General features: G+C 44.5%; 1 protein-coding gene across 1 annotated transcript in view; it reads left to right on the top strand.

Moving 5' to 3' along the window:
* The first annotated feature begins 5,420 nt into the window (after nucleotides 1-5,420).
* PCDH19 (protocadherin 19) overlaps nucleotides 5,421-27,056 on the top strand; it is a 133,849-nt gene continuing 112,213 nt past the window's right edge. Inside the window, exons 1-3 of the mRNA XM_019956331.2 lie at nucleotides 5,421-9,245; nucleotides 12,028-12,168; nucleotides 12,847-13,174. Coding sequence (XP_019811890.2) covers nucleotides 7,099-9,245; nucleotides 12,028-12,168; nucleotides 12,847-13,174 — 2,616 coding nt within the window. The 5' untranslated portion in view covers nucleotides 5,421-7,098. The remainder of the gene's footprint in view (nucleotides 9,246-12,027; nucleotides 12,169-12,846; nucleotides 13,175-27,056) is intronic.

The following is a 27,056-nucleotide window of genomic DNA, read 5'->3' as shown; positions in this document are numbered from 1 at the left end:
TTGAGAGAAGTCTAGGCTGTGAGTCAAAAGCCAAGCCTGCATCTGGAGCTTTAATCTAGGGAGTTACACATTGTATAGGGGTTCCTAGGATCTATCTACTGGGTTGCAGTACTAAAATGTGGGAGTAGCAGTGAAAAAAAAGTGGTTTGGCCTAACAGAAAGCATCCCCAGTCTGTACATTTTTGATTATCTCCTCTTTTTAGTATTCAGTTCATATTTCAGTTGGTTTTTGAGGTCTCTTACTTAGTGATGTTTTTTTTTTCCCCAAGTTGTCAAGAAAGCACTTCCTCTGGTGGTAGTGGGGGTGTGGAATATCACTCTCACCCTCCTCCTTGGGATGAGAGAATTAGTGGTGGGAAGAAGGCTGGGCATGATCTGACCAGAATGCCTTTGAAGGGAGACTTTTCTGTTTTCAAAAGTGCTAGTGGTGGGGAACAATAACAGTTGGTATGAGTTTGCACCTAGGAAAATAGCGTTTGGGACCCACTTGGAGAGAATTCACATGAAAAGGTTCAGGCAATAATGCTGTTGAGCCCAAATGGTGCTGTCAAAACATTACAGGTAGTCACTGCAGGATAGTACAGAAGGTGTTAGAGAGTAGTGTCATTTATTGAAATGTATCTGCTGATTTAGCTTTTGCTAATTAAATGGTCCCCACGATGTGTGTTTATGTAGGGACCAGTTGTGAGTTTTCTAGCAGCAGGAGTTTGGCCCTGTAGGAAGTGCCATTCCTAATGAGAGGGGATAAGCATGGAAGGGACTTGGGCATAATCTGTTCAGTTATGCTGGCCTCATCAAAATGGGAAGACTTGGAGTGATTAATAGATTTCTGTCTCTTTTTCACTACTATCCCCTAACTCTCTTGTGTTTCTTGGAAAAGGCAAGCATCAGGGTCATGATGAACAATTTTAGCACTTAAAGGACACTTTCTCTGTCTGCTCTTTGTTTTTCCTGCTACAACTCCCTGGCTGTCACTATTATCCTTTGTCACAAAAAAAGGGGGATTGGGAGGAAGAGAGAGGAAAAAGTACAAGGGATTCAAAGACTTTTCTTGGCCCCATTCTCTTGTCTTCCTGGTATTTCAGAAAGGTCATAAACAGCATCCAGGATGGTGGAAATGCACCCCACCCATGCCCAGTAGGCATACATCCCTTGCTGCTCCTCTTAAGGCCTTTCCTTATGATGCCTGGGAGTGTGTGTGTCTGTTTACATGTGTGTGTGTATGTGTGTGTGTGTGTGTGTGTGTGTGTGTGGTGGCTGGTGGTTCACTAGAAGTTGGCAATCACTTTGGGCAGAAGGGACAGAATTTCAGGAAGCTGTAGCTAGCTGTATGCACTGCTCTTAAATTAATCAACTGAATTTAAAACATCACAAGGGCAAGACCATCTTAAAAAAAAAAAAAGTTCTCAGTCCCTAACACAATGCTGGGCACACAGCCAACACTAGTTGATTTCACAAGGGAAGTGGTTGAGTTTTGTGTAATGAGGTCATCTTAGAAAATCGTTGAACTGCTCTGCAAGTCTACTTCCACATCTGCAAAGTCGTTTTACCTCCCAGGGCTATTGTAAAGATGAAATAAGACAATGACTTTATCAAGGACACTTTTCAGTTTTGTGCTGTTATCTCCATTTTCATTCTCTCATTCTCTCTATTCTAGGCATTGTAACCTAAGTAAGAAGATTATATGTGCAGGCTGGAAAAGTTTGACTTTGGCAATTTTTTTAAATAAAGTTTTTCTTTCTAAGAGAACCTCATCGGGTCAAATTGGTTGAGTAGAATGGAATGCCCATGAGATGCAACAAAAGCCAAGCTAGAAGAGGATCCAGTTTTCTGCAGCAGGGGATTGGGGGCTAGAGGGAAGAGAGTGAGAATGAAATTATTTGAAGGCTGATCTCTTTGGAGCTTGAAGCAAACATTTAAAAAACACATCTCAGAAAGATCCTTCAAACTTGTCAGTGCTACAGTCCTCATATGCTAGTATTTTAGTTTCCACCATCAATTTTAACCTTTAAACCTTTTTACCTTATCCTTGTCAATGTTGGAACACCAAGAATTGTCCTCATATATCAGATTAATTTAAATATAAGGCTTTCCTCACTTTATTCTTCCATTGCCACTCAGCATTATTTCAGTAGCATGACTGAAATCTTAAAGATTAATAAAAAATCTCCTTACCATTTTGATTCTTGCCTCAGTGATCCAAAGAGCTACCATGGCCCAAAGAGCTGGCTTCCTCTGCATAGCAATGGCCCAGAGAGGCTGCAAAGCAATGTAGTTGATACCCAGGGGAGCCTAGTGTTTTTTAGCAAAGGTTGGATCAAAAATACTGAGGACGGTCGCTAGATGTCCCTCTTGTGTCTCTAAAGAGGCTGAAAAGGCGGGGCTCACTTCAGGATTGAAGTAAAGGGAACCTAAGACTGAGAGAACTTTCTTTTTGTTTTCATTATCTACACCCAGAACTGTTTTTATTCAATTAATAAATTCCTGATCGTGAAGGTGTTTTCGGCTACTCAGTAGCATTGTTGGAGTGCGATGATCAAGTGTGTATATTAGCAAACATTTTTGGAGTATAATGATAACCAGCGTCTATTAGCAAAAAATACATTCTGAGAGCAAACGGCGGCGGCGGCGGCATTAGGGCTATCTGTAGAAGTAGACTAGGGGAATGGAAGAACTATTTTTTGGAGGGGAGGTGTCACTATCACTTTGAGCTTGCGGGTGATGAGAAGGAAGGAAAGCAGAGGCACACGGCCCAGCCTCCCTGGCACCTGGTTTTCATAAAAGCGGTTTAGTATAGCTGGGAGTACTTCGGGTGCTGTACTTGGAAAGGCGGGGAGCATTGAGTGTGAACAGCGAGCAGGACCCAGGGAACCCCGTGTGATCTCTGTAGCGAAGCGAGCACATTTGTCTTTGCAAATGCAGAACATGTCTTTACAATGTGATTGCAATTACAAAGGTAATGACATTGTACATGGATTGAATTCTCTTATTTATCTTTTAAAGACAACAGACTATAGACATTCTATTAGCATTCCCCAAGGTAAGAGGTCCTCAGCCCTCTTATCTTGTTGTGTGCATCTTTCCAGATGCCACAGCAATGATAATCATTTTACCTGAGTAATTCTTCCATTTCTTGTTACCTGGGGGATTGTTAATGGCCGAGACTACTTCTCAGACTCTTTGCTCCCGCTCAGTCAAGCCGTGGAGGCGCCAGTTTACTTTTATTGATCAGTGGGTTCCTGACAGCCTTCGCCACAAGGAAGCAGCATCATCCTTTTTTGACTTAAAGGAGAACAGATCACCTTAAAGTTTACAGCTAAAGCTTCTAAGCATATCATGCAAATATTTTAGCATGCTGCTAATTGTTCTGTTTAAATAGTCCAAGCAATATTTTAGAACGCTGCCAAACGCCGAACTCATATCCCGTGATCAGATAGCAACCCATTTCAAATGCCTTTTAGGCCGTTTTAATTAGACCAAGATGCACTTCATTCCCACTCACTGACATCAAAGGTAAATAACTGTGATAAATCAAATGGAGCCCTTCTTTGCGGAGCCTGTGAGGTGCATCCGCGTTGCCTGCCATGTTGTCACTCTCCTCCGGCAGGCAGGGTCTGCAGAAAAGCAGGCGGGCCACGCGGTTCCCTCGAGTCACAACTCTGTTGTTCACCTGCACCTCTAAATGACCAAATTAAATGATATTCATTGCAGATGCTTCGATTTTCTCCTGGATGTTCTGGGCTGAATTGCATCCTAATATTAGAGAGTGAAACGACCCCCACGCGGAAAGCGGATCAAGCTCTCTGCGCCCTCCCCTTGGTCTCAGATGCACGTTGGGGCGGGGGAGGGGGGGGTCTCAACCTCAATCCCAGAATAATTCCTTTCTGAGGGAGAAAGCTGTCTTCTTCTTCCTCCTGCCAAAGTAAAGGCCGCTAAACTAGCTCCTCTTGGGAAAAGAAATATTTTTAAAAAGCAGCTAGGCTGTTCTCTGCAAAAACATGGCAGTTTTGAGAAAACCTATTATGTGTTCAAATGCCTTTTCCCCTTGTTTAGTGTTTTTTAAAGGGCAAAAGTGAGTCTCATTTTAAGCACACAGGCCGGGCCAGTGTCTCTGGGTTAATTATGAATTTGCTCACCCAAGACTCCCAAATATCCAAGACGATTCACTCAGAAGGGTGATGCACTCTTTCAAGAATTGTGAATTCAGAAGCCAGCCCTCTTCCACCCCCAATCTATGATGAAAAAAAACAAAACATCCCAACAGTTCAGAGAAGTACTTTTGATTCTTCCAGCCCGTGACCTTAATTAAGAGAATCAGGACGGGGCAGGGAGGAGTCCCCCTCTGTCCCCAGGGCGCCTTCAGTCCAGAAGGGAAGCCGAGTTTGATATCAACCCCGGCCACGCCGGCCTCCCGCTTCTCGGCACCGGCACACGCCAGCCACCGTCGCCACCACCGCCAGAGAAGCTGACAGCCCCCTGGGACTGAGGCACTGCAGGAAAGCTGGGGAGCCCCGCACATCCGCGCCGGCTCCAGCTGCCGGCGACCAACGTAGACTGCGCACCAGCTCCGCAGCTCCCGCTGGGCTCGCAGCTCTCCTAGCTTGGCGCGATGCGGCGGCGTCCGCCCACCTGCTCTTCTCAAATGTACAGTTTATTTATAGAGAGCTAAATTCTCCAATGGTGTTGGGTGAGGGGCAACGAAATGTGTCCAGCCCTCTGGGTGGCTCAGTCCCTGCGCCACAGATCCCATTTGATTAACAGACAACAGACAAGAGCGAACCGAACCCGGTCAGGGACCCTGCTTGCGCCGGGGGTGGGGGTGGGGGCTCACAGGTCTGCTCGGGAAGGAGGATGGGGGTGACGGTCCGGGAGGATGGCTGCCGCGGCTCTTAGCTGAAGAGTCACTGGCCAAGAGCCGGATGAATGACCACGTCTGGGGCGCTTTCTCCTTCCCTTTCTTCCTTCCACTACCCGAGAAGAAGAAAAGAGAAACTGACAGACAAACCTAGGGCAAAGAGAAAAAGAGGGCGGGGGGAGGGGAGAGAAAGAATATGAATATGAATGTTATACTCAAAATATGAAGATATGTGAGGGAGATAAACACACCGAGAGAATCAAATCCTCATCTCTCCTGCAATCTCTACAAACACGAGAGGCGCGCAGTTCCTGGGGAGGCTCAGCTGCAGCTCCAGGACACCCCTCGACTTGCTCCACCCTGCCTTCTAACCCCTGCTGGGCTTGACTGGCCTCCCAGACTGCTGCCTCGGCTCGGCGGGCTGGGGTACCGCTTGGTCCCGCCAGTGTGTAAGTTTCCGGCTGGCCCCGCCCCCTCCCGCGCATTGGCCCCGCCCCAAGGCCGGGGCCAGCTGGGCTGAGCGCTGATTGGCCAGTGCCTGGCGTAGCCTGTCTCAGCAGCTCCGGCTCTCTCCTGCTCTCTCCAGACTCCACGGCCAGTAGTTTGCGGCATCGGCAGGAGCAGCAGCAGCAGTAGCGGCGGCGGCAGGCACAGAGAGGAGACTGACGAGCGGGCGCAGACGGCAGCACGGCTCCCTCGCACCACCCCTTGCTTGCCTGGGGGGCATTGGCACCCGCGTCCCTAGCCCGGCGCAGACCCTTGGCGCGTTGCGCTCCGCGGCATTCCGGCTGAGCGGATTCATCCGAGATCCGAAACCTCCCACCCCTGCTCTCTCACACTCCCCACTTACACACCTCGCACCATACACTCACTATTCCTTTCTTTCACACATTCACCCACAGCCCAAGACAGAAGGAGAAAGCGAGATAGACCTCCCATGCCCGCGAGCGCCGGGGAGGGTGTGAGCTCAACGCTGCGCGGCCAGCGCCTCTCCAGGAGGATGGAATCAAGAAGCTCCCGCAAGTAAACTTCGGTGGCGACAAAACCGTCGACCGTGGCAGCTGCTGAGGCGGACCCCAGCGACATGCGATTGAGCTAGGAGGGCTTCCTCCCCTGGCAGCGGCGGCCCTCGGAGCGACACCCCAATCCAGACCGAGGGAGGAGGAGAAGCCCCTGGTACCAGCGGCGGCGGCCCCGCCTCTCCTGGCCGGTACTGTTTTTGCTTTCCCTCCCCTCCTCCCCACTCCCCCACCCCGCCCCCCGGCCATTGGAAAGACTGGACCTTTATTTTCTTGAGCAAATTTCCATCGGCCGGTTTTCACAGACTTGATGTGGAGCCTCGGGCTGCATTGGTAACTTTAATTTCTGAGACGCAGAAGTCCGCAGTCCAGCTGCTCAGTGGGGGTGACTCCGTGTCCACCTCCGATCCTGGACACACGCGCCCCTCAAACCTTCTGAAGCCAACCACAGTGCAAGGGAGCAAGCTCTCGTCTCGGCAGCCTCTATCCCCTCCCCCGTCTTCTGCAGGCTGGAGGACTGCCTTCCCGCTCAGCCGGATACTCTGACGGCTGCGGCGCTTGACAGCAACTCAAACTCCCTCCTGCGACCCCTCTTTCTCCCCAACAGGCCTCGAAAAGGCCAGCGTGGCCCCCCAGGATCCCGGAGGGCGCGTTCCAGGCGGGTCCTGTCTCTGCGGTGAGCCAGGGGAACTCGGGGTAGATCCTTGCGCATGCCAGGTGCACAGACAGCGTGCTCACCAGCCCCAGTGCCGGTGCGCCGCGGCGGGTCGGGTAGTGCCTGAGAGGCTGTACCCGCACTGCACTCCCCGCCTTCGCCTCCAGTGCGGTCCGGACTCAGCAGCGCGTCGATCCGGCTTCTCAGACGCGGTTCCACCCGCAGCCCTGCGCCGCTTCTGCCAGTCGCGCCGGGCTAACTTTGAAGGGGGAAAACTGAATAGCCGGGCTGGAGGGAGGGGGCTCGGGGCCGCACGGCGCTCCCTCGGCCCCTCGGAGCCCCCGGGCCCCGCGAGAGCCCCCGCCGAGTCCGCCGCAACTTCAGCATTGGAGCCGGTGCGGGTTTCCCCCCCGCGCCGCCGGGCCGCCCTGGGCGGGACTCCTCCCGCGGCCTCCGGGGCCCCGGGGCGGGCGCAACAGGCGGCCCGAGTCGGCGGGAAGCTGGAGCGCCGGCGGCGTCGGTCTCGGAGGGGTGTGGAGAGGCGAGGCCAGGCAGAGCCCCGCGCAGCCATGGAGTCACTCCTGCTGCCGGTGCTGCTGCTGTTGGCTGTGCTATGGACACAGGCGGCCGCCCTCATTAACCTCAAGTACTCGGTAGAAGAGGAGCAGCGCGCCGGGACGGTGATCGCCAACGTGGCCAAGGACGCGCGGGAGGCGGGCTTTGCACTGGACCCACGGCAGGCCTCTGCCTTCCGTGTGGTGTCCAACTCGGCTCCGCACCTGGTGGACATCAACCCCAGCTCGGGCTTGTTGGTCACCAAGCAGAAGATTGACCGTGACCTGCTCTGCCGCCAGAGCCCCAAGTGCATCATCTCGCTCGAGGTCATGTCCAGCTCAATGGAGATTTGCGTAATTAAGGTGGAGATCAAGGACCTTAATGACAACGCTCCCAGCTTCCCGGCGGCACAGATTGAGTTGGAGATCTCAGAGGCGGCCAGCCCGGGCACGCGCATCCCGCTGGACAGCGCTTATGATCCGGACTCGGGCAGTTTCGGTGTGCAGACCTATGAGCTGACTCCAAACGAGCTATTTGGCCTGGAGATCAAGACCCGCGGCGACGGCTCACGCTTCGCCGAACTCGTGGTGGAGAAGAGTCTAGATCGCGAGACGCAGTCGCACTACAGCTTTCGCATCACTGCGCTCGACGGCGGCGACCCGCCGCACCTGGGCACTGTTGGCCTCAGCATCAAAGTGACCGACTCCAATGACAACAACCCGGTGTTTGGCGAGTCCACCTATTCAGTGAGCGTGCCAGAGAACTCACCTCCCAACACTCCCGTCATCCGTCTCAACGCTACAGACCCAGACGAAGGCACCAATGGCCAGGTGGTCTATTCATTTTACGGCTATGTCAATGACCGCACTAGAGAGCTCTTCCAGATCGACCCGCACAGCGGCCTGGTCACGGTCACCGGTGCCCTAGACTATGAAGAAGGCCATGTTTATGAACTGGACGTGCAGGCCAAGGACCTGGGGCCCAACTCCATCCCGGCACACTGCAAGGTCACCGTCAGCGTTCTGGACACCAACGACAACCCGCCGGTCATCAACCTGCTGTCGGTAAACAGCGAGCTGGTGGAGGTGAGCGAGAGCGCCCCCCCGGGCTACGTAATTGCACTGGTGCGGGTGTCTGATCGAGACTCTGGCCTCAATGGGCGCGTGCAGTGCCGTTTGCTGGGCAACGTGCCCTTTCGGCTGCAGGAGTATGAGAGCTTCTCCACTATCCTGGTGGATGGACGCCTGGACCGCGAGCAGCATGACCAGTACAACCTCACCATCCAGGCGCGCGACGGTGGCGTGCCCATGCTGCAGAGTGCCAAGTCCTTTACCGTGCGCATCACGGACGAGAACGACAACCACCCGCACTTCTCCAAGCCCTACTACCAGGTCATTGTGCAGGAAAACAACACACCCGGTGCCTATCTGCTCTCGGTGTCGGCCCGAGACCCCGACTTGGGTCTCAATGGCAGTGTTTCCTATCAGATCGTGCCGTCACAGGTGCGAGACATGCCTGTCTTCACCTATGTCTCCATCAACCCCAACTCGGGTGATATCTATGCGCTGCGATCCTTCAACCATGAGCAGACCAAGGCATTTGAATTCAAGGTGCTGGCCAAGGACGGCGGCCTGCCCTCGCTGCAGAGCAATGCCACTGTTCGGGTCATCATCCTCGACGTCAATGATAATACCCCAGTCATCACCGCCCCACCGCTGATCAACGGCACCGCGGAAGTCTACATCCCCCGCAACTCAGGCATAGGCTACCTGGTGACCGTTGTCAAAGCAGATGACTACGACGAGGGCGAGAACGGCCGGGTCACCTATGACATGACAGAGGGGGACCGCGGTTTCTTTGAAATAGACCAGATCAATGGCGAGGTCAGAACCACTCGCACCTTCAGTGAGAGCTCCAAGGCTTCCTATGAGCTTATTGTGGTGGCCCACGACCACGGCAAGACGTCTCTTTCCGCCTCTGCGCTAGTTCTAATCTACCTGTCCCCTGCTCTCGACGCCCAAGAGTCGATGGGCTCGGTGAACTTGTCCCTGATTTTCATTATCGCCCTGGGCTCCATTGCTGGCATCCTCTTTGTCACTATGATCTTCGTGGCGATCAAGTGCAAGAGAGACAACAAAGAGATCCGGACCTACAACTGCAGGTAGAGCCAACTTTTTCTTTCTTTCCCTCTTTGTCTTGGGAGAATAAGGTGTATCTGTGTCTCTGTGTGAAAATCCCAATGCTTTTGTTTCCTATGTAAATGCATGCATCCTACTTACAGCAGCTCCTTTTTGTGGGGAGGGGGAATTTGTGTTAGCCCCAGTTGATCAATTCTTTTGATCTGACAATTTGCTGGAAGACAACCATTTAGTGTTCCAATGGATTCTGTCACATAATGGTGATGAGCAGAAAAGCAATTATCATTTTAAAATTTGCACAGCTGTCTCCATGAAGTTATGGCAGGAAAAAAATTAATGAGACAGAGAGATTTTGAGAGAGACTTGAGAGAAAGAGAGGTTGATTTTTGGCAAAACCTTGAAGTACTACAACTTGATTTGGGGGCTGTAGAGTTTTTCGGACAAGTACTGAAAGGAAAGAGAGTGCTGGCAGCTGCCCTGTCCTGTGTAGAGAGAAACTCTGAAGCGAGCCTGTGAGTGGAATCTTAGAAAACCTTAGAGTGGGAGGAAGAGAGAACAGGAGTATGTGGGGAAGCAGGTGATAAGAGTTTTTTAGTGTGTTCTTGGCTTGTTTTATATCCAGTCCTCAAACATCTTGCTATGTGAAGTGAAATTCTACCAGTCATCTATATGTTTTCAAATATCTGGTTGTTGGGTAGACACCAAACATCCCAATGAAGGACAGGACTTTTGCATCCAGATGTTTCACTAAAAATAGCAATCTTCTGGAGTTGATGGTTCTTTCCTCTAATATGGAACTCTGTTGTGGTACTAAGAGCTGGTCCCTACCAGTGGATGTCACTATGGGCTATTTTGTTACAGTTTCCCTTGCAATGTGTGCAGGGTACGTGTGTGGTATGAGTAAGAGAGAGAGAGAGGGGTGGGGGAAGGAGGATGGGGGAGGGGAAGGTAAAGACAGAGGGAGAAGAAATTTGGAAACTGGAATAACACATAGTAATTTAAAAAAAAAAGTTTCCTGATCAGCACTTTGGAGGGTCTTGCTGACCCTCGCTTACAATATCCAATTTAGGATAGTACATGGAATTTTTTCCAGCAGTGTCTCATCGAAACGGTTGAAAAAAAAAGTTGTTTCTTTAGTTTGCTGATAATGAATGATGCTGCTATTTCCAATGAAGGTGTGTGTTTGTGTGCTTTCAACACACCTACACATCCAGTGTGTCTTTTGTGCCATCTGTGCTTGCATGTTAACCAGTCAAAATATGTTCCTGTAGGTCTGATTTGTATTTGACATCAACTGAAATGCACACTTCTGTGAATCAGAGCCCCCTGAATATGTAACAGTCATGCAATTATTGTTTCCCTTTTACTATTCTCTGCATTACACAAGTTAGTAGACAAATGCTAACCACACATGAATATCAATCAGGTACCATAAAAGAGCAGCTGCAATGCCTCATAAATGCTTTAATCCTGTTACAAGTGAAATGGCCATGACTTTTCTTTCCTTCAGCTCCGAGTCATTTCAGATGGGAGAAATGGAAATTAATATTGCTCTTACCTTTGAAACCTGTGACTGCCAGTGACAATTTTTATAGGAGAAAAATGTGGGGGTCTACAAAATTTTATTTATATGGAGATAATGATAGAGGGGACTCTTTTAAAGCCATTTCCTCAGCATAAAGTAAACGCATAAGACCCTTTCTTGATGAAAAAGAAATCAGCTTGAAATAAAGATATTGAAGGCTGTGCCACCTCTTGGTGATGTATGACTTGAAGTGAGAGCTCTTTCTGAGAGCTTGCCAGGGAGATCATTAAACAGGGAGGAGAGCGTTTGAATTGGCGGGGTTGGGGGCGGTGGCAAGCAAATCTCAGTGCTCTCCAACTTCACTCATATGTGTATTTTGTAAAGAGCTCTGTTTCCTGTGCTGGTTTGGGATTAATGAAGTACAGTTTAATTAAATAATTGATCAATACAGAAAGGGGTCGCAATGAATGCTTCAGCTGAATAATTGGACCGGGCATTGCCAAACTTACCCATCGTGGGTAAATGAAATGATTAGAACTATCCAATGATTTTAAACAGATTAGAAAAGAAAATCAACCCCAGTCCTGGGGTCTTTGGGATTCTATCTGCTCCCAAGCCCTGGTAGCATCAGCTTGCCCTCTCTGCAAGTCTGCCTGAGCACAGAGTGTAAGGGTGAGGGTGACACAACTGCACAGGTGTAGGAAGATCCTGGGGACAGAGCAAGAATGGGCCTCTGGAGATATGCAATCTTCCCATCTGCTCAGACTTTTTAGAAACGTAAAGTTCAAGAGCTTATCTTTCCAGGTATTAAGCAGAGATTTCTTGTTCTCAGCCTCTGCAGAGCCTCTTCCTGAAATGAATTCATTTATGAGACTTGCGAGATGATCTGCACTTGCTGCTTGAATTGGGCTCCCTTTTTGTACTCAGACAATTAGCTTTGTCGAGCGAGAATACAGGCACAGTCTTTTCCCTTGTAAAGATAAACCTGTATTATTTATTAACCCAATTGTTTTCCTGATTATTGCTCAGAAATGGAATTTACAGACAATAAGCTGAATCATTATATGCAAAGTAATAAATGACTTTGAGAATCTGGCTACATTTAAATGTATTTTTTTGGACAACTCTCTTAATGCTTAGTGTCTTTGGTGCACATTGCTGGGTCTCTGTCAGTGTTAATTAAATTGAGCTCTTTATGTTCCAGTTGCAGCACAGCTGCTTGTAGGTACACCTGAATCGAGAAGGATGCTGAATGCACTAACCTTTAAATTCCTTTGCAGTAATTGTTTAACCATCACTTGTCTCCTCGGCTGTTTTATAAAAGGACAAAACAGCAAGTGTCTGCATTGCATCTCGGTTTCTCCCATTAGCGAGGAGCAAGACAAAAAGGCTGAGGAGAAAGTGAGCCTAAGGGGAAAGAGGTAAAAAGGCTTTTCCCCCTCATTCAAATGGGTTTGGCTATCACATTTCTCGAGGAGATGCGGGGGTGGGGTGGGGAGTTGAAGGGAGCAGGGCTAGGGCAGGGGGAAGGAGGGTATGAAGGAGAGGAGCTGAGGATTTGTCAAAGGAAAGGGTCTGACGTGCTCCAGTCGAAAACTGATCAGGTCAGTTATCAAGGAACCTGACTTGAGGTTGTTTGTCACATGGCAGTTGCCTGGAGGAACTGGAAAGGGGATTAGGTTTTATTTCCTTCCTGTCATCTTCTGATAAATTAGGACTTGCTGCTTATTTCACCCAGGAGTTCCTTTGGGTTCCAGGGAAGCTCCAGACTTGAGCATTTTCATGCTTTCTCTCCCATAGGCTCAACTTCCCCTGTCTCCACACCCTTGTTAAGTGGCCAGTCACAAGGAGAAATTCCAAATCCAAACTTTTGAGGAGGAAGGGGTAGCGAGAGGTTACTATGCTTAATATAAAAACGTTATGGCCCTCAGCTTGTTTTCGCATGTAAAAAGCACAGGGAGAAACCCGATGATGCGATGTGCCAGAATAAGAAGCTGGAGCAGAGATGGGGTGCAACCCTCTGGGGTGCTTGATGTTTATTAACTGATGCATGGTTTGGGAGGGCGTTAGCGATACATGCTGCCTTTTCTATCACATAGAATCGCTGAATACTCCTATGGTCATCAAAAGAAATCAAGCAAGAAGAAAAAAATCAGTAAGAATGACATCCGCCTGGTACCCCGGGATGTGGAGGAGACAGACAAGATGAATGTTGTCAGTTGCTCCTCCCTGACCTCCTCTCTCAACTATTTCGACTACCACCAGCAGACCCTTCCTCTGGGCTGCCGCCGCTCTGAGAGCACTTTCCTGAACGTGGAGAACCAGAATACCCGCAATACCAGCGCCAACCACATCTACCATCACTCTTTCAACAGCCAGGGCCCCCAGCAACCAGACCTGATCATCAATGGCATGCCTCTGCCCGAGGTGAGTGTAGCTAAGCGGCTCTGTGAGATCCTCCCCGGCCTCTATCCCCTGCTGCTCCCCTGATTCCATTATCCTCTATGGTGACACATTCCCTGGCAGGGTGGGGAGAACTTCTCTGCCTATGTCCATTTCTGAAGTCAAGGTTTGCTACCTGTGCTTCTCAGGGCAAAGTATATATATATAATTTTTTTAAAATTTTACTTATTTTAATTGGAGGCTAATTACTTTACAATACTGTAGTTTTTTTTTTTTTTTTGTTTTTTGCCATACATTGACATGAATCAGCCATGGGTATACATGTGTTCCCTATCCTGAACCACCCTCCCACCTCCCTCCCCATCCCATCCCTCAGGGTCATCCCAGTGCACCAGCCCTGAGCATCTTGTCTCATGCATTGAACCTGGACTGGTGATCTATTTCACATATGATAATATACATGTTTCAATGCTATTCTCTCAAATCATCACACCCTCACCTTCTCCCACAGAGTCCAAAAGTCTGTTATTTACATCTTTGTCTCTTTTGCTGTCTCGCATATAGGGTCATCATTACCATCTTTCTAAATTCCATATATATGCTTTAATATACTGTATTTGTGTTTTTCTTTCTGACTTACTTCACTCTGTATAATAGGCTCCAGTTTCATCCACCTCATTAAGACTGATTCAAATGTATTCTTTTTAATAGCTGAGTAATATTCCACTGTGTATATGTACCACATCTTTCTTATCCATTTGTCTGCCGATGGACATCCAGGTTGTTTCCATGTCCTGGCTATTGTAAACAGTGCTGTGATGAACATTGGGGTACATGTGTCTCTTTCAATTCTGGGTTCTTCTGTGTGTATGCCCAGCAGCAGGATTGCTGGGTCATATGGTAGTTCTGGGCTTCCCTGGTGGCTCAGAGTTTTAAGGTCTCTCCACACTGTTGTCCATAGTGGCTGTACTAGTTTGGATTCCCACCAGCAGTGTAAGAGGGTTCCCTTTTCTCCACACCCTCTCCAGCATTTATTGTTTGTAGACTTTTTGATAGCAGCCATTCTGACCTATGTGAGGTGGTACCTCATTGTGGTTTTGATTTGCAGTTCTCTGATAATGAGTGATGTTTAGCATCTTTTCATGTGTTTGTTAGCCATCTGTATGTCTTCTTTGGAGAAATGTCTGTTTAGTTCTTTGGCCCATTTTTTGATTGGTAACCTAAAATATTGGTCCTTTGTAGGGATAGATGTTGGGAGTCGGAGTTTAAGGTCTGAGCCTTTGGAATACCTGTGTGGCAGTCTAGCAAGATATAAATTCTACCACCTGTTGCAAATACAGCATGTTTGTCAGTCTGTGGTACCCATATGCCAGCTAAAGCGGCTGAGTAATAATCAACAAGTAGTCTTAAAGGTAGATGAACCCTAGAATGCTTGAGGGTCAGTTTCCTAGTATGAGAGTGATTCAGCCTCCTAAAGCCTACTTTTGCTTTTTGTTTGGTCATATACATGCTTAGCTGTGGATATGGATGGGCTGGTTAAAGGGAGGCAAACAAAAAGAAAGTAAAAAAGCCACTTTGTTATTGCTTAATAGTTCTTATGGTGACATTTGACAAATGAGGATGTTGAAATTTTCACAAATAATTAAAATTTCAGGAATTAACTAAGCATCTGTGTTAGCTCTGTTTCTCTTTACCTGGAATGAATATTTTCAAATGGAAGTATTTTTTTACACAGTATGTGGTCTGATGTTTGCTGGCTCTTGAAATATTTCAGGGTAGTAGGGTAGTAATATGGATGAGGGTGAGTTGGTGGCTGGGTGGAAAGCTATAAATAACAGTTTTGAAGTTAATTTCATTTTTCTTTGAATTGCTTAAGTCCCCCTTTGGTTGGAAATTTGATGCACTTGGAGGCATATGCCCTCTTCCAGGCCACAAATGAAAGGAATACTATATACTTGGAGAGCACTTCACAAACGTCTTCTGTGATTCTTACAATCAGGTATTTTGATTGTCCTTCAGTAGATGATGAAATGGAGCTCCAGAGATGATAAGGGACTTGTTGAGACTCACAGAGCAGAGATATTGAGAGAGAGAGAGAGAGAGAGAGAGAGAGAGAGAGAGACGACCAAATTTCAGGACTCTATAACTCTGGCGAGTACAGTGCTATTTCAGTGACACCTTCTACACTTTCCTGGCTCAAAAATAATTTAGCCTGACATACCTGGGCTGGAATGCCTATAAAATGGCCTCACAGTATTTATATCAATTTCATAGGGAAAAGTGTTTTAGGACCACTTTTATCGACTGTTTTTCCTAGTTTCTGAAAAATACTTCTTATCAGTAATGAGGCCAAAAAGCAGTGCTTTTTAAATGAAAACCGGATCTTCTTCTAGCAATAGAAACTCCAATATTAAAGTGAAAGTGAAGTCACTCAGTCGTGTCCGACTACTGGGCTCCTCGGTCCATGGGATTTTCCAGGCGAGAGTACTGGAGTGGGTTGCCATTGCCTTCTCCGATTGTCAGTCCATACATCTATAAATAAGGATTTACTGAAAATCCAGGATTATGCTAGGTAGGCTCAGTTATAATTATGAATGTCAGTGAATACTTACTAGGGACTAGACCATAGCGTTTGTAAAAAACTACTTGTGGACCACCAAGAGTTCAGCAATAGAGAGGGAGAGGTAGTACAATGTAGCGGAATCAGATAGACCATGATTTTGAATCTGAAAGACATGTCCTGCTATGGACTACCTCTGAGTCTCTGTTTCCTCATCTACAAAATGGATACATCTGTCATGCAAGGTTGATCCAAGGAATAATATCACATTATATAATGTAAGGGGTCTGAGACAGAGGTGCCCCCTGAATCATAGATCTGTTCACCAGATGATAATTGAAGAGTGACTACTGTAATGGCTTGTACACCTGAGTGTGACTCCATAGACACTTTACAACCAAAGAGGAATTTAAGCTGGTGTCTGTGTAAAGAAGGCCAACAATATGGTGTGGTTAGAGTATTCATATTGGACTTTTAAACAAAGGAGGTAAAAGATGCCAAGGTTATGGGCTCAGGTGCTGACTGATGTTGCTTGTGGAGATAGACAAAAGAATTGAATCCTAAGGGCTTGGTGACTATGCAGTCAATTCAGGGTACTAGAGAGGTGTAAGCCTGGGTAACATAAGCCTGGGATGCTTCAAGGGGGCAGGAGATATTTGACTATGTCTGAATGGTTGACCTAAGATCTTGGTGTTTTTTCTGAGATTCTCCTATGGGTAAAATGAAACCAAATATTGCTTCGGTTGTTTAGAAAAGCCATTGAAAATTTGAATTCTAATCCCATCTCTTACTCACAAAACCAGATGTTTTCTTAGTTAACAAAATCATACAGATCTATTATCTAGGGCTAGTCAGGGCCAACACAGCACATATTAGGCACAGCGAGGTTAAGTGTGTGTTTCTAACATGTAGTCCTGGAGAGTTCATTTGACAAACCCATTCAGAAAGGGGAGAGACCCACTCATAGCATAGCATGAATCAGGCCATTTAACCTTTATCTGTCACAAAGTCCTGCATGGGGAAATTGACACTACTTCTTTTCTCCCCATAACAGAGACTGTTAACATGGACTCAGTAGAATACTTAGGTTCAGTGAAATCTATAGAAGACAAGGATGGCTGATTCATACAGTCAACTAATATTTGTTGTCTAGTCTTTGTAAGGTTCTGCTATAGGCATCCAGTGTTAGGGAAATGAAAAAGATGTTCTCTGATCTCAAAGAATGAACATTGTAATGAAAGAGATGAGAAAATAGGTCACTTGTGGTATGGAGTGATAAAAGCTACTATCAGATACAATGGGATATTACTAGGACAATAATATCCTAATATAGTTCCTACATTATATTTTCCTAGTTAATTAATTATTAATTAATCCACCCAAGAAACCAACAGTTATTAAGCTATTATAGCACAGAGTGATGAGAGCTATGCTGTGGTATTTAAAAGATTCATTAGAAATTTCTGTATTAAATCTTATTATGTCATATCCATTTTTCTGTATGTTATTTTGTTAAATCATTTTTTATTTGTTTATTAACAACCCAGGAGCATTTATTGCACACTTAGAACATGTCAGACCCTGTACAGCTTGCCAAGGATACAAAAATAAAAACACTCGATCCTTGACCCCAGGGAGCTTACAGGGAGACGGGCAAGTAAACAGTTCGTTTCAATTCAGAACATCTCTTTCCTGAGCATATGTTATATTCTTACTTGCCAGATTGGAACCAAAGGTCACTACACATTAGGTTCCTTTGCTGAGCAACTTTGTAAACTCACTCACCTCATTAGCTTCAGAGTCACTTGCAAACCTTACTGGTAATGACATTATAGAGGAGTGAGAACAGCTGTTCTCACAGCTCTCCATCATACTTTGAAGTTTATCATCATGGAATAGACCAAATCAGTAAGCATAGTTTGAGTGTCTACCTTGTGCTCAGCTGTGTGATAGGTATAGGGATCCTAAATAAATATAAGACGTAGCATCTGCCCTCAGAGGTCATAGTCTAATTGGGGAGCTATTTAAGATCACCTACATGAGTTCCTTGTAAGCAACAGAAAGGGTTTGTAATCTGCAGAAACTTTGCCAGCCTCCTTAGTGCTCTCCTGCTCCTCCTGCCCTGGCAGCCCTGCCATCATTTAGATTTAGATTTACTGTTGAGTTCTTAAGGGTTGGTGCTGATGTGAGAGTAACTTTGGCATCAGTGTGCAGACCTAGCCACATCTGAACATTGTTGACTCTAGAAACTGAAGGGAATGTGACTTTAAATGATGTTAGGTAGGGAAAGGCAAAGGGAATGGAGCATCAAAACATTCAATATTAAAAAGTCAAAGTTAAAAATGCCTCACCCAAAAGAATGGGTGTTTGACTGTTTCACCCCTCCAGAAGGCAGGAAAAAGTTCATCCAAGTCTGCATTACCAGAAGAAGGAATGAGTTTCATAGGAACTCAGCCTTTAGAATTACAGAGACCATCTCGCCTATCGTCATCTCCCTGTCCTCTGATGTTGGTCAGGAAATCACTTGTGTGGATTTTGTGGTTATGTATGCAAATTTGAGGAGGGAACTTGGAGGATACTTTTGCTGTTTACAGAAGACTTTTGTAGAATTAGTGATGTCAAGTATCTCTTGAAAATTTTAAATTGAAGGTGAGATTTGCATTCTTTGGCATTTTGGTTTATTTAGTCCATACTTAGTGTATACATAAGAGAGTTTGTGTATGTGTATGGGTGTTTGGAGTTGGGGCAGAGTAAAGAGAGGGGAAAGGAGGTTGAAAACATAGAGAATGGAGAAGAGAGAAGGTAGTTTTTTCAGATTGCTATGGTTTTTCTAAAATTATTCCAATTTTTTGGCACTTCAGTATGGCAAATAACTTTTCTTCCAGTCTTATGGAATGGAGGCATGCCTCCCGGATACCTCTGTGTGCTACAAAGTATTACTGCTTTGTACATCTGCATTCCTGCATTACTCTTCATCACCCAGCCCATAGTCACTGTTGGAGGATGAAAATGAAACCCATTTCTTCTGATGGTTTGACCTTTCCCTGCCTTCAGGAAGGGTGAAGTAGCCAAACATCCAGTCTTTTTGGTGAGACATTTTTTAACCTGAAATTTTTTTTTCAATATTGAATGTTTCAGAGCTTAAAATTCTAAGCCAGTGATAGTGGGCAAGAGCTTCCAGAATTCTACTCATAGGGTATATAGAGATACAGATTTTGGTTTAACTCAATCTTGAGCCCTCTTTTTATTTTTCCTCCTTTAACTAGCTAACTGTAGCATCTTTGATGTGATACATTCTCAGGGTGTGTGTGTGGTCTGCTGTGGTCACTCACAGAGAATTTTCATAAGTAGTAGTGTAGTATTAAGAGCAGTGGACGAGTTTGCAGGACAAGGATGTATGTAGCAGACCAAATTGAATGGTTCTAATTATCCTACTGAAAGCCTCAGCACATGGTAACTTAGCTCAAATAATGAAACTAAAACATCCGTTAGGCTTTGAAGAAAAATAAAAAGGAAATAGCTCAGCATGTTTTGGTTCCTCAAAAGAGTTTTAAAGTTAGGGATCTACAGTGCTTTGAGTGGAACTCTGAGCTAAGGAGCTAGAAAAGCAGCCCCAAACTTATCAGATGTCAGATTCAGAAGTCTCTAGAAAATTAATAGGTACGATGAGACTGGTTTGGATCACAAGGTAATGACACAAATCACCACCTCCAATGAAAACAAACCGACAAACCCTTCAGTGAGCAATTTTATTGTACTTTCCTCGTTTTGAACTATCTGAGTCTTATCCCTAAGAGTTGAAAGTACCCCCACAGGCTGCAGAAGGAAGCGATGGAAAACAGTGCAGCCCACATCTTCTCAAAGCTCACTCCAGTTTTCTTAAAAAAAAAAATCAAAGGCTCCACTCTGAACTGAGAGACACTCTAGGGCCACCCGTTGCCTACATTGCATCTCATTGGTCTGTTTCACATCTAGCCCAGGCAGTGCATTTCCCAGAGGGGATCCGCTTGCAAGATGTGTCCCAGAATAAACTGTTCCTCTGTCGTCTCCATGCAACTGCCACAGAACTGAGTTAGTTTACACTAGTATTTGCTAATTTATTATTATCATTCCTTATTGGCAATTAACTGGTTACCTTAGAGATCACCTCTCTCCCCATACACCTTCACTAAAGTTGAGCTCAGCCAGAGCACTTGCTAATGATCCTGAGATTTCTCTCCCTAGGGGACTGGAGGCAGGACATTTTCCATAGTGGGCTCTGAGACTTTGGAATTCCTCTTATCAGAGGACCACTTGTTTTGGGTCCCAGTAGCCCCACCTGGGTTTTTCTCTCAGTCAGATTTCTAAGGTGAGAGGAGCTGCAGACCTCTCCCTCCTTAACTTTGCCCTAGTCTTTGTGGTGGCTTTAGTATATCATGCTCCGAGGCTGAAGCTATGGGGTGGGGAGATTGCTTATTAGGAATTGGAAGACTGAAAGAAGATGAAGTCACCTCCTGGCAAAGCTGGAGTCTTTCAATTATCGTGCTGCAGTGGATCTAAGGTGTCTGCTTGAAGTTTGAGATGTTTACCCCTCTGTATGTGTATCTCAGCTTCCAGGGCTTAGGAGAGGTCAAGCTTGGCTTGACTAAGTGTCTCAGATGTGAGTAAATGAAGCCATTTGTACAAGAGGCATGTGTATGAGGGGCAGGAGGTTGACTCTGGAGCGGCCATTTTCCCCCACTGAGAGGAGGCTTGATTTCTTGATGTGTGACTGGCTGGCCTTTAATGTGAGCCTCATTTACTTTGAACAATTGGGAAACTTGAAGTGAAAGTCCCAGAGGATCAGTTGTTTGTAGAGGAAAATGCTCTTCAAGTTACATTTCCTCTTTGGCAGTTGTGTAGTTATGAGTAGTCTTTGAGTGGGCTGCATGGTGAGGATCAGTCTGCTTCTAGTGGGTATACACTGGTGGCCAGTGCCTCCCTGTGTTCAGCCCCCCACCACCCCCAGCCTACTAGGGAACCAGGAGGAAAGTACTGCAACCTGAAGCTGGAGAACAGCTCTGCCAGCTCCAGGAACTTGGGCTTCCATGAGGAAATCTTATTTGCTATTATTCAGCATCATTCAGGATTTTGCTTCAGGATATTGGTTAGGACCACACAGCTCCACAGCACTCCTGGAAGAGGTGTCAGAAGGGACCAGTGTTTCTACTCTATAATCATGAAAATGGAGTTGCAGAGAAGGCGAATGACTTACCCAGACACACATCATTTAGGGCCAAATTGGACTCCATTTTGCTTGATAGCGGTTCCTCTGTTGCAGTTTCTAAGTACTTTCTGTCACATAACCGAAAACTTGATTGGACTCCACAGAAAGACCTGCAGCTATACCTTTGGCTGGTAGTTGTATTCCTGAAAAGTTGTGCAGCAGCGAAGTATTTGTTTTGTAAATTAGACCCCACGTTAACCATAGTGGTGGCATTCCTATCAAAACCCTGTGGGGGAGTCTTTCATAAAGGAAAGAGCCCTTGAGTAATGTGAATAATCAACTTCTTACTGATTTCCTTTGTAAGTCTGGATTTTTCACGTCTTGTTTGCTTAATGTGCAATTCCTCACACTGGTAAGATTTACAAAGTCTTTGAAAAATGTAATTAAGTAATATCTAAAATATATGGTGTCCAGAGAAGACAGATAATATTGGTCAGATTTAACAAATGTTAACATTTATATTTGCTCCAGATTTTTTAAAAAATTAAATAAAAGTTTACAGCTATCCTCTTCCCATCCTATTCCTCTCCCTCCATTCATTCTTTGTAACTCTGTAGATGGAAGAAGAGAAACCCACCAGGAATATTTTTGGTGCTCTTTTTCCTTGGCTTCCTGAACTCACTTCTGAAAGGGAGGGCTCTCATTTTTTTGCTCCAGGTCCTGACAGCTTCCAAAGTCAATATCGGTTTCCTAGATTGAGTAGAGCCTAGGAATTACTTTAGAAAATGAAAAGGTGATCTTAAACTTTCTTTAAATTCAGCCTTTGGGGAGGGATAAAATAACTTTTTGAAAAGGAAAAAAAAAAAAAAGAGAGTAAATTGACAGACAGATGTCACAAGCAGTTATCTTGAGTTTTGAGCAGACCACTTGGTATTGAAGCAAGCAAGAAGTTTGGTGTGAAGTCTGCATTCTCCTTGAGCTCAGTGTTCATGGACTAGCACCGGGGCTTCTTCATGTCAGATGCTTAAGCACTGCAGTGATGTGCATAGTCTTTGGATGCTCCATTAAGTCTCTAAGTGCCAGGGTGGCCAGTTTTTAGCTTCTCCCACCGGGCCCCATCTGGCCACTGTTCTGTGGCAAGCTGCTTTCCCTCACTGCCACCAGCACTGGTCTTGGCAGTCTCTGCTTTCTGGATTATTTTTGCTCCTAAATTTGATTTTCAGAGCATGAAGGGCACTTCCTCTCAGATTGTGTAGTCTGCTCTTTTGAACAAAATGGATTCCCTGTGTAAGCTGGTGGGAAAATATGTTCAATCAAAAGGTCAGACTCTTCCTTTAGGGGAGTGTGTGTGTGTGTGTGTGTGTGTGTGTGTGTGTGTGTATGTGTGTGTATGTGTGTGTGAGAGAGAGAGAGAGAGAGAGAGAGAGTGACTGAGAAAGAGAGAGCAAGGGAACATATCTGCTGTCTTACCCACTTATTCTTCCTCTGAGGTGATAGAGCCTTTGTGAGCTGGCCTGATTGTACACGTCTATGATCTTAGGTTCTCAGAGGCCCCCTCCCCTATCTTTGACACTCTACTGGTTATCTCCCTGAGGAAATGCTTATAAGCCTCATCACATTGGGGTGTGATCCCTCAAATGTGAGACCAGAGCACCCAAATTTGATATAGCCCAGGGACAGATCTCCTGGACACTTTTTAATTGAGAGCTCTGAGTAGGAAGCAGCCAAATAATCATTGCTGTGCATACAGTGAAGTTTAAGAAAACCCTATAGGGAATCTCAATTCTTTGGAAATTATTTTCTGAGGCTCAGTTTCTTTTTGTCTTTTTGGGCATAATTCTGTTTAAAGTCTTCCTCTTTAATTCACTTGGCTCAGGAAAATCTGAGCTGGCTATGTGTACAGGTACTTTGCTGCAAAACCATATCTTTTCTAAGTGAGACATATGAATAGGGAGAGTAGATCAGACTACATTCCTAGTGGTTGACATTACCTTTAAGCAACTTAAAAAAAAATTGGTGGCAGTGAAAAAGATAACCTTCCTGCAGTGTAGGAGACTTGGGTTCGAACCCTGGGTAAGGAAGATCCCCTGGAGAAGGAAATGGCAACCCACTCCAGAATTCTTGTCTGGGAAATCCCATGAACAAAGGAGCTTGGCTATAGTTCATGGGGTTGCAGAATTGGACACAACTGAGCTACTAACACACACATGCACACACACACACACACACACACACACACAAATGCCTGTAATCTAGCATCCATGTTTGAAACTTGACATGCTTTAGGGTTGTAAGGCTCTGGAAATGCAGGGACAAACAGAAGCATCTGTCTATAGGTAATGTCGAATGACTTGCTGGAAGACTGATTCCCTTCTTTGTGCTGCCAGGCACAGAGGCCATAGTGAGGACACAGGTTCGCCGTACTCAGAACACTGGCATTGACTCTGATCTCACCATCCTGGTCATTTCTTTAATTAGCACATTTCCATTTTCTCAAGTATAGACTTTTGAGTGATAGAGTATGCTAATAGCAACGTTTGTTCCTAAGAGCTTAGGGGAGAGAACATGATGGCCTTAGTATTAAATAATGAATTTTTTATAGGGAGATTTTGCCTAATTTTTTAATTGCAAAACAAGTGATGATAGTTATGGCTCCTTAGAAACAAATCTCAAATACTATATAAGAAACACCAATTTTCTTGTGGTTTGTGAGCCCGCTAATGGAATGCATGTTCTTACACCTCTAGGTCACTCTTTCTAATTTTGTCTTTACTAGTAATTCTTTAGAAATGGAAAAAAGGCGTGTGTTTTGTTGCAGCAAGAAATACAATAAGGAAATGCCTCAAATGGAAAGATAGTTAAACTGCTTTTGTACAAACTCTATGTTGTGTAATGGCATGATAGAGCAAAATCTTATAAAACTGATACACATCTGATCATCTAGCACCCTCAAGAAGTGATCTTGGAAGGTGGAGAAAAAAATCCGGAACTGCAAAGGTTTGTCACTGTGCGTGGTGTCATATTTGGAGACATGGCATCAAAAAATGTGTGTGACACATGCAATACCTTGCTTTCCTCATCCTCTGAGCTTAGCAAACTCTATTGGGACAGTTATCCGTAATGTGTGTGTCACCCCCTAGGCACTGTTTTCCCAAAGATAATCTAGAAATCTGCAATTCTGTAATAGGGGAGGAGGTCACTAGCAAAATAGATGAAATAATTAAAAACCTCATAAAAGAGGAGCTTTAGTTTATTGAAATCTATTATTTCTAAAGAAATCGGACTCCAAGACACTGAAAATTCTGAAAAATCCAAACAGATGCCAATAACACCAATCCTGAAATAAATATCTGAGGGGACTGTGTCAGGAGCACTCCAAGTTCTCTTGTAGCTCTGAGTATAATTTTGAATTTTGCAGCATTGGTTTGAAGGGCTTCATTAAGGGTTTGAGTCCTTGTGATGACCATGGCTGCTCTGTAGGTGGTATTGAGACTGAGGGACTTAACTATGACAGGTGACACAATACATACGGCCTTTTAGCTTTTACATGAGGGCAAGATATTCTGTGTCTATTGTGAGTCATATGTACATCAAAACTTCGTAGCCTCCCTAGTCAGGTGGATCTCCTTGTTCAATGTGAGTTCTGTCATAAAGGAAACAGTGAGTACACTACTTTGCTTCAGTTGGTCTGTATTTGTTCTAAGGATGAGTAGAAGATACATTTCTCTTGCCTGGCAAGCTAGACCTTTGAGAAGAACACAAATTCACTTAAGTATAAATTATGTTGATTATAACACTACCAAAAAATTCACAGAGCTGTATGTCACCAAGACCTCCTTTTTAAGTTTGGTATTCTTGAGAACTGTTTTGTATATCATGATAAATTATCTAACCTTTCATACTGTCAGAGGCCAACCTTATGGAAATAAGCAGCTTTTTATTCCATTCTAAGGTTAGTCTAACTGAATTATGCAACTTCTAATGCAATTGCTTGAAGCTTCTCCTTTGAAAGTTTTCTCATTTTAATACCTTGCAAGAGAGATAAATATTTTTTAGCTACTGTTTACGCTTAACAATATATTTTCCTGATCGTCATTCTTTTTGGGGAATTTGTTGGCACAAGAGGCAGTTCACCATGGCTTTGCTCACTTTGCTGTTTGATATAGATAATCAGCAAAGAGCTGAAATTCAATAAAAACATGTATTTTTGTTGTTGTTATTTTTAATTTCAGGCCATAGGCAGATAACTGAACCCTATAGAATCAATACACATGGGGGCACTTGAGGTTTTGCTTGAGAGCCAAAAATGAGGTTTGATTAAAGCAGATTTGATTCCAGAATTATTAAACTCAATGCATGTTGGAGGCTGGTGGATTGCATTCAGTAGGATTTGGGGCACTATCTGTAACAAAGCAATCTATTTCTTTCAGAAAGTAAACTGCTATTTCAGGGGAAGGAGAGATCAGTAGGGGAGCTATTGGAAAGCTCTGTTTTAGTTTTAAGCTCCCTGAAGAATATTTTTCAGGGGCTTCTTGAAGGCAGGGCCAGTTCTATGCAATTCCTTCTGTACAGTGTCAAGTGTTATTATGTTTTGTTACTCATGAGTTTCTACAGTTTCTATGGTGGTTATTGTGCCCTGATCTTAAAGGGTATTCATTCTAGGTAAAGCTTGGCCCTCTGTGTGGATTGCTTCCAGACTTTAGTGAATGGACTTACTGTTTAGTTAGTTAGACTTTTTTCAAGAGAATATGTTGGCTTAAAAATATTCACCCATTTATCTATCCACCAAATATTTGTATATCATCCTTTATTGACCAGCATGTATTCAGCCCTGAGGGATAAAGGAAGTATAAGCAGTACTTACCCTTATAGCTTATATTGTCATTGAAGAGACAAAATGCGAAGTTAAACACATTTAAAAAATTAATGGGGAAACTAAAGATTATTCACTAAGTGATGCCATGTAATTGATTAACAATTTAAAAAGTTTTTATTTCTCACTATATGACAAATTCCACATGGATTAAAGAGTCAAAACTTAAAGATGAAAATTCAAATAATAAAATTATTAGAAAAAAACATAAATATTCACCTACTCTTGAAATTGTGAAGAACTTCAGAAGCATAAAAAAGCAGTGGAAATGAACACAAAGAAAAATACCAGCAGCTCTGCCTACATAAAATTTTAAAATATCTGTATGCACCCAAATATCAAAAGGTAAACAAAAAATAAAACATAAACCAGAAAAACATTTTCAGTTTACATTCCAAAGAACTTATATTTATTACTCCAACAAATACTTATAAAGTTCTTACTGTGTGCTTGTCACTATTCAAAGTGCTGGAGATACAACAGTGAACAAAACAAAGTCCCTTTCCCCACTAAGTTTATATTTTTATGGGTACAGACAAACAATAAACAAATAAATATATAATCTGTTAGGCTGTGATATGGAAAAAAATAAGGAAGGGTAAAGTGCACATGTTCTACCAGGAACGAGTGTTCTCTAGGAAGGTCAGGGAAGACATCTTGGATAAGGGGACATTTAAACAATGCCCTTAAAATATAAAGAGCTCTTACAAATCAATAAGACAAATACTACAATGTAAAAATTATAAAAAGAACATAAATAGGTTATTCATAAAGAAGTTGTACAAATTTCCAGTAGGTATGAAGATATTTCAATCTTAATAACCAAATAATTGCAATGAAATGCCATTATCAACTTTTAATTATAAACACTATATATAATTATTAAAAAGTCAAGCAATACAAGAGTGTATAAAATAGAATTGAAGTTTTCACAACTCTCTTCTCACCAATCCATTACCTCAGGGAAACCATAGACAATAATTTGATGCACAAGATGTCATTTTTTACTTATCAAATTAGGAAAGATATTAAAAAAAGATATTCAGCATTGGCAAGTTTGTGGTTTTCATACATGGAGTATAATTGATAGAATTAAAATTAATATAATCTTTCTTGGAGAAGGAAACGGTAGCCCACCTCAGTGTTCTTGCCTGGGAAATCCCATGGGCAGAGGAGCCTGGCAGGGCCACAAGAGTCAGACATGACTTAACAACTAAACCACCACCAAATATATAGTGTTTCTTCTTCTAGAAGTTATCCTAAGGAAGTAATTTTAGATTTACTTAGA

Source organism: Bos indicus, chromosome X (assembly GCF_029378745.1).
Source record: "Bos indicus isolate NIAB-ARS_2022 breed Sahiwal x Tharparkar chromosome X, NIAB-ARS_B.indTharparkar_mat_pri_1.0, whole genome shotgun sequence".
NCBI lineage: Eukaryota > Metazoa > Chordata > Mammalia > Artiodactyla > Bovidae > Bos > Bos indicus.
This window is presented reverse-complemented; position numbering and strand designations above follow the sequence as displayed.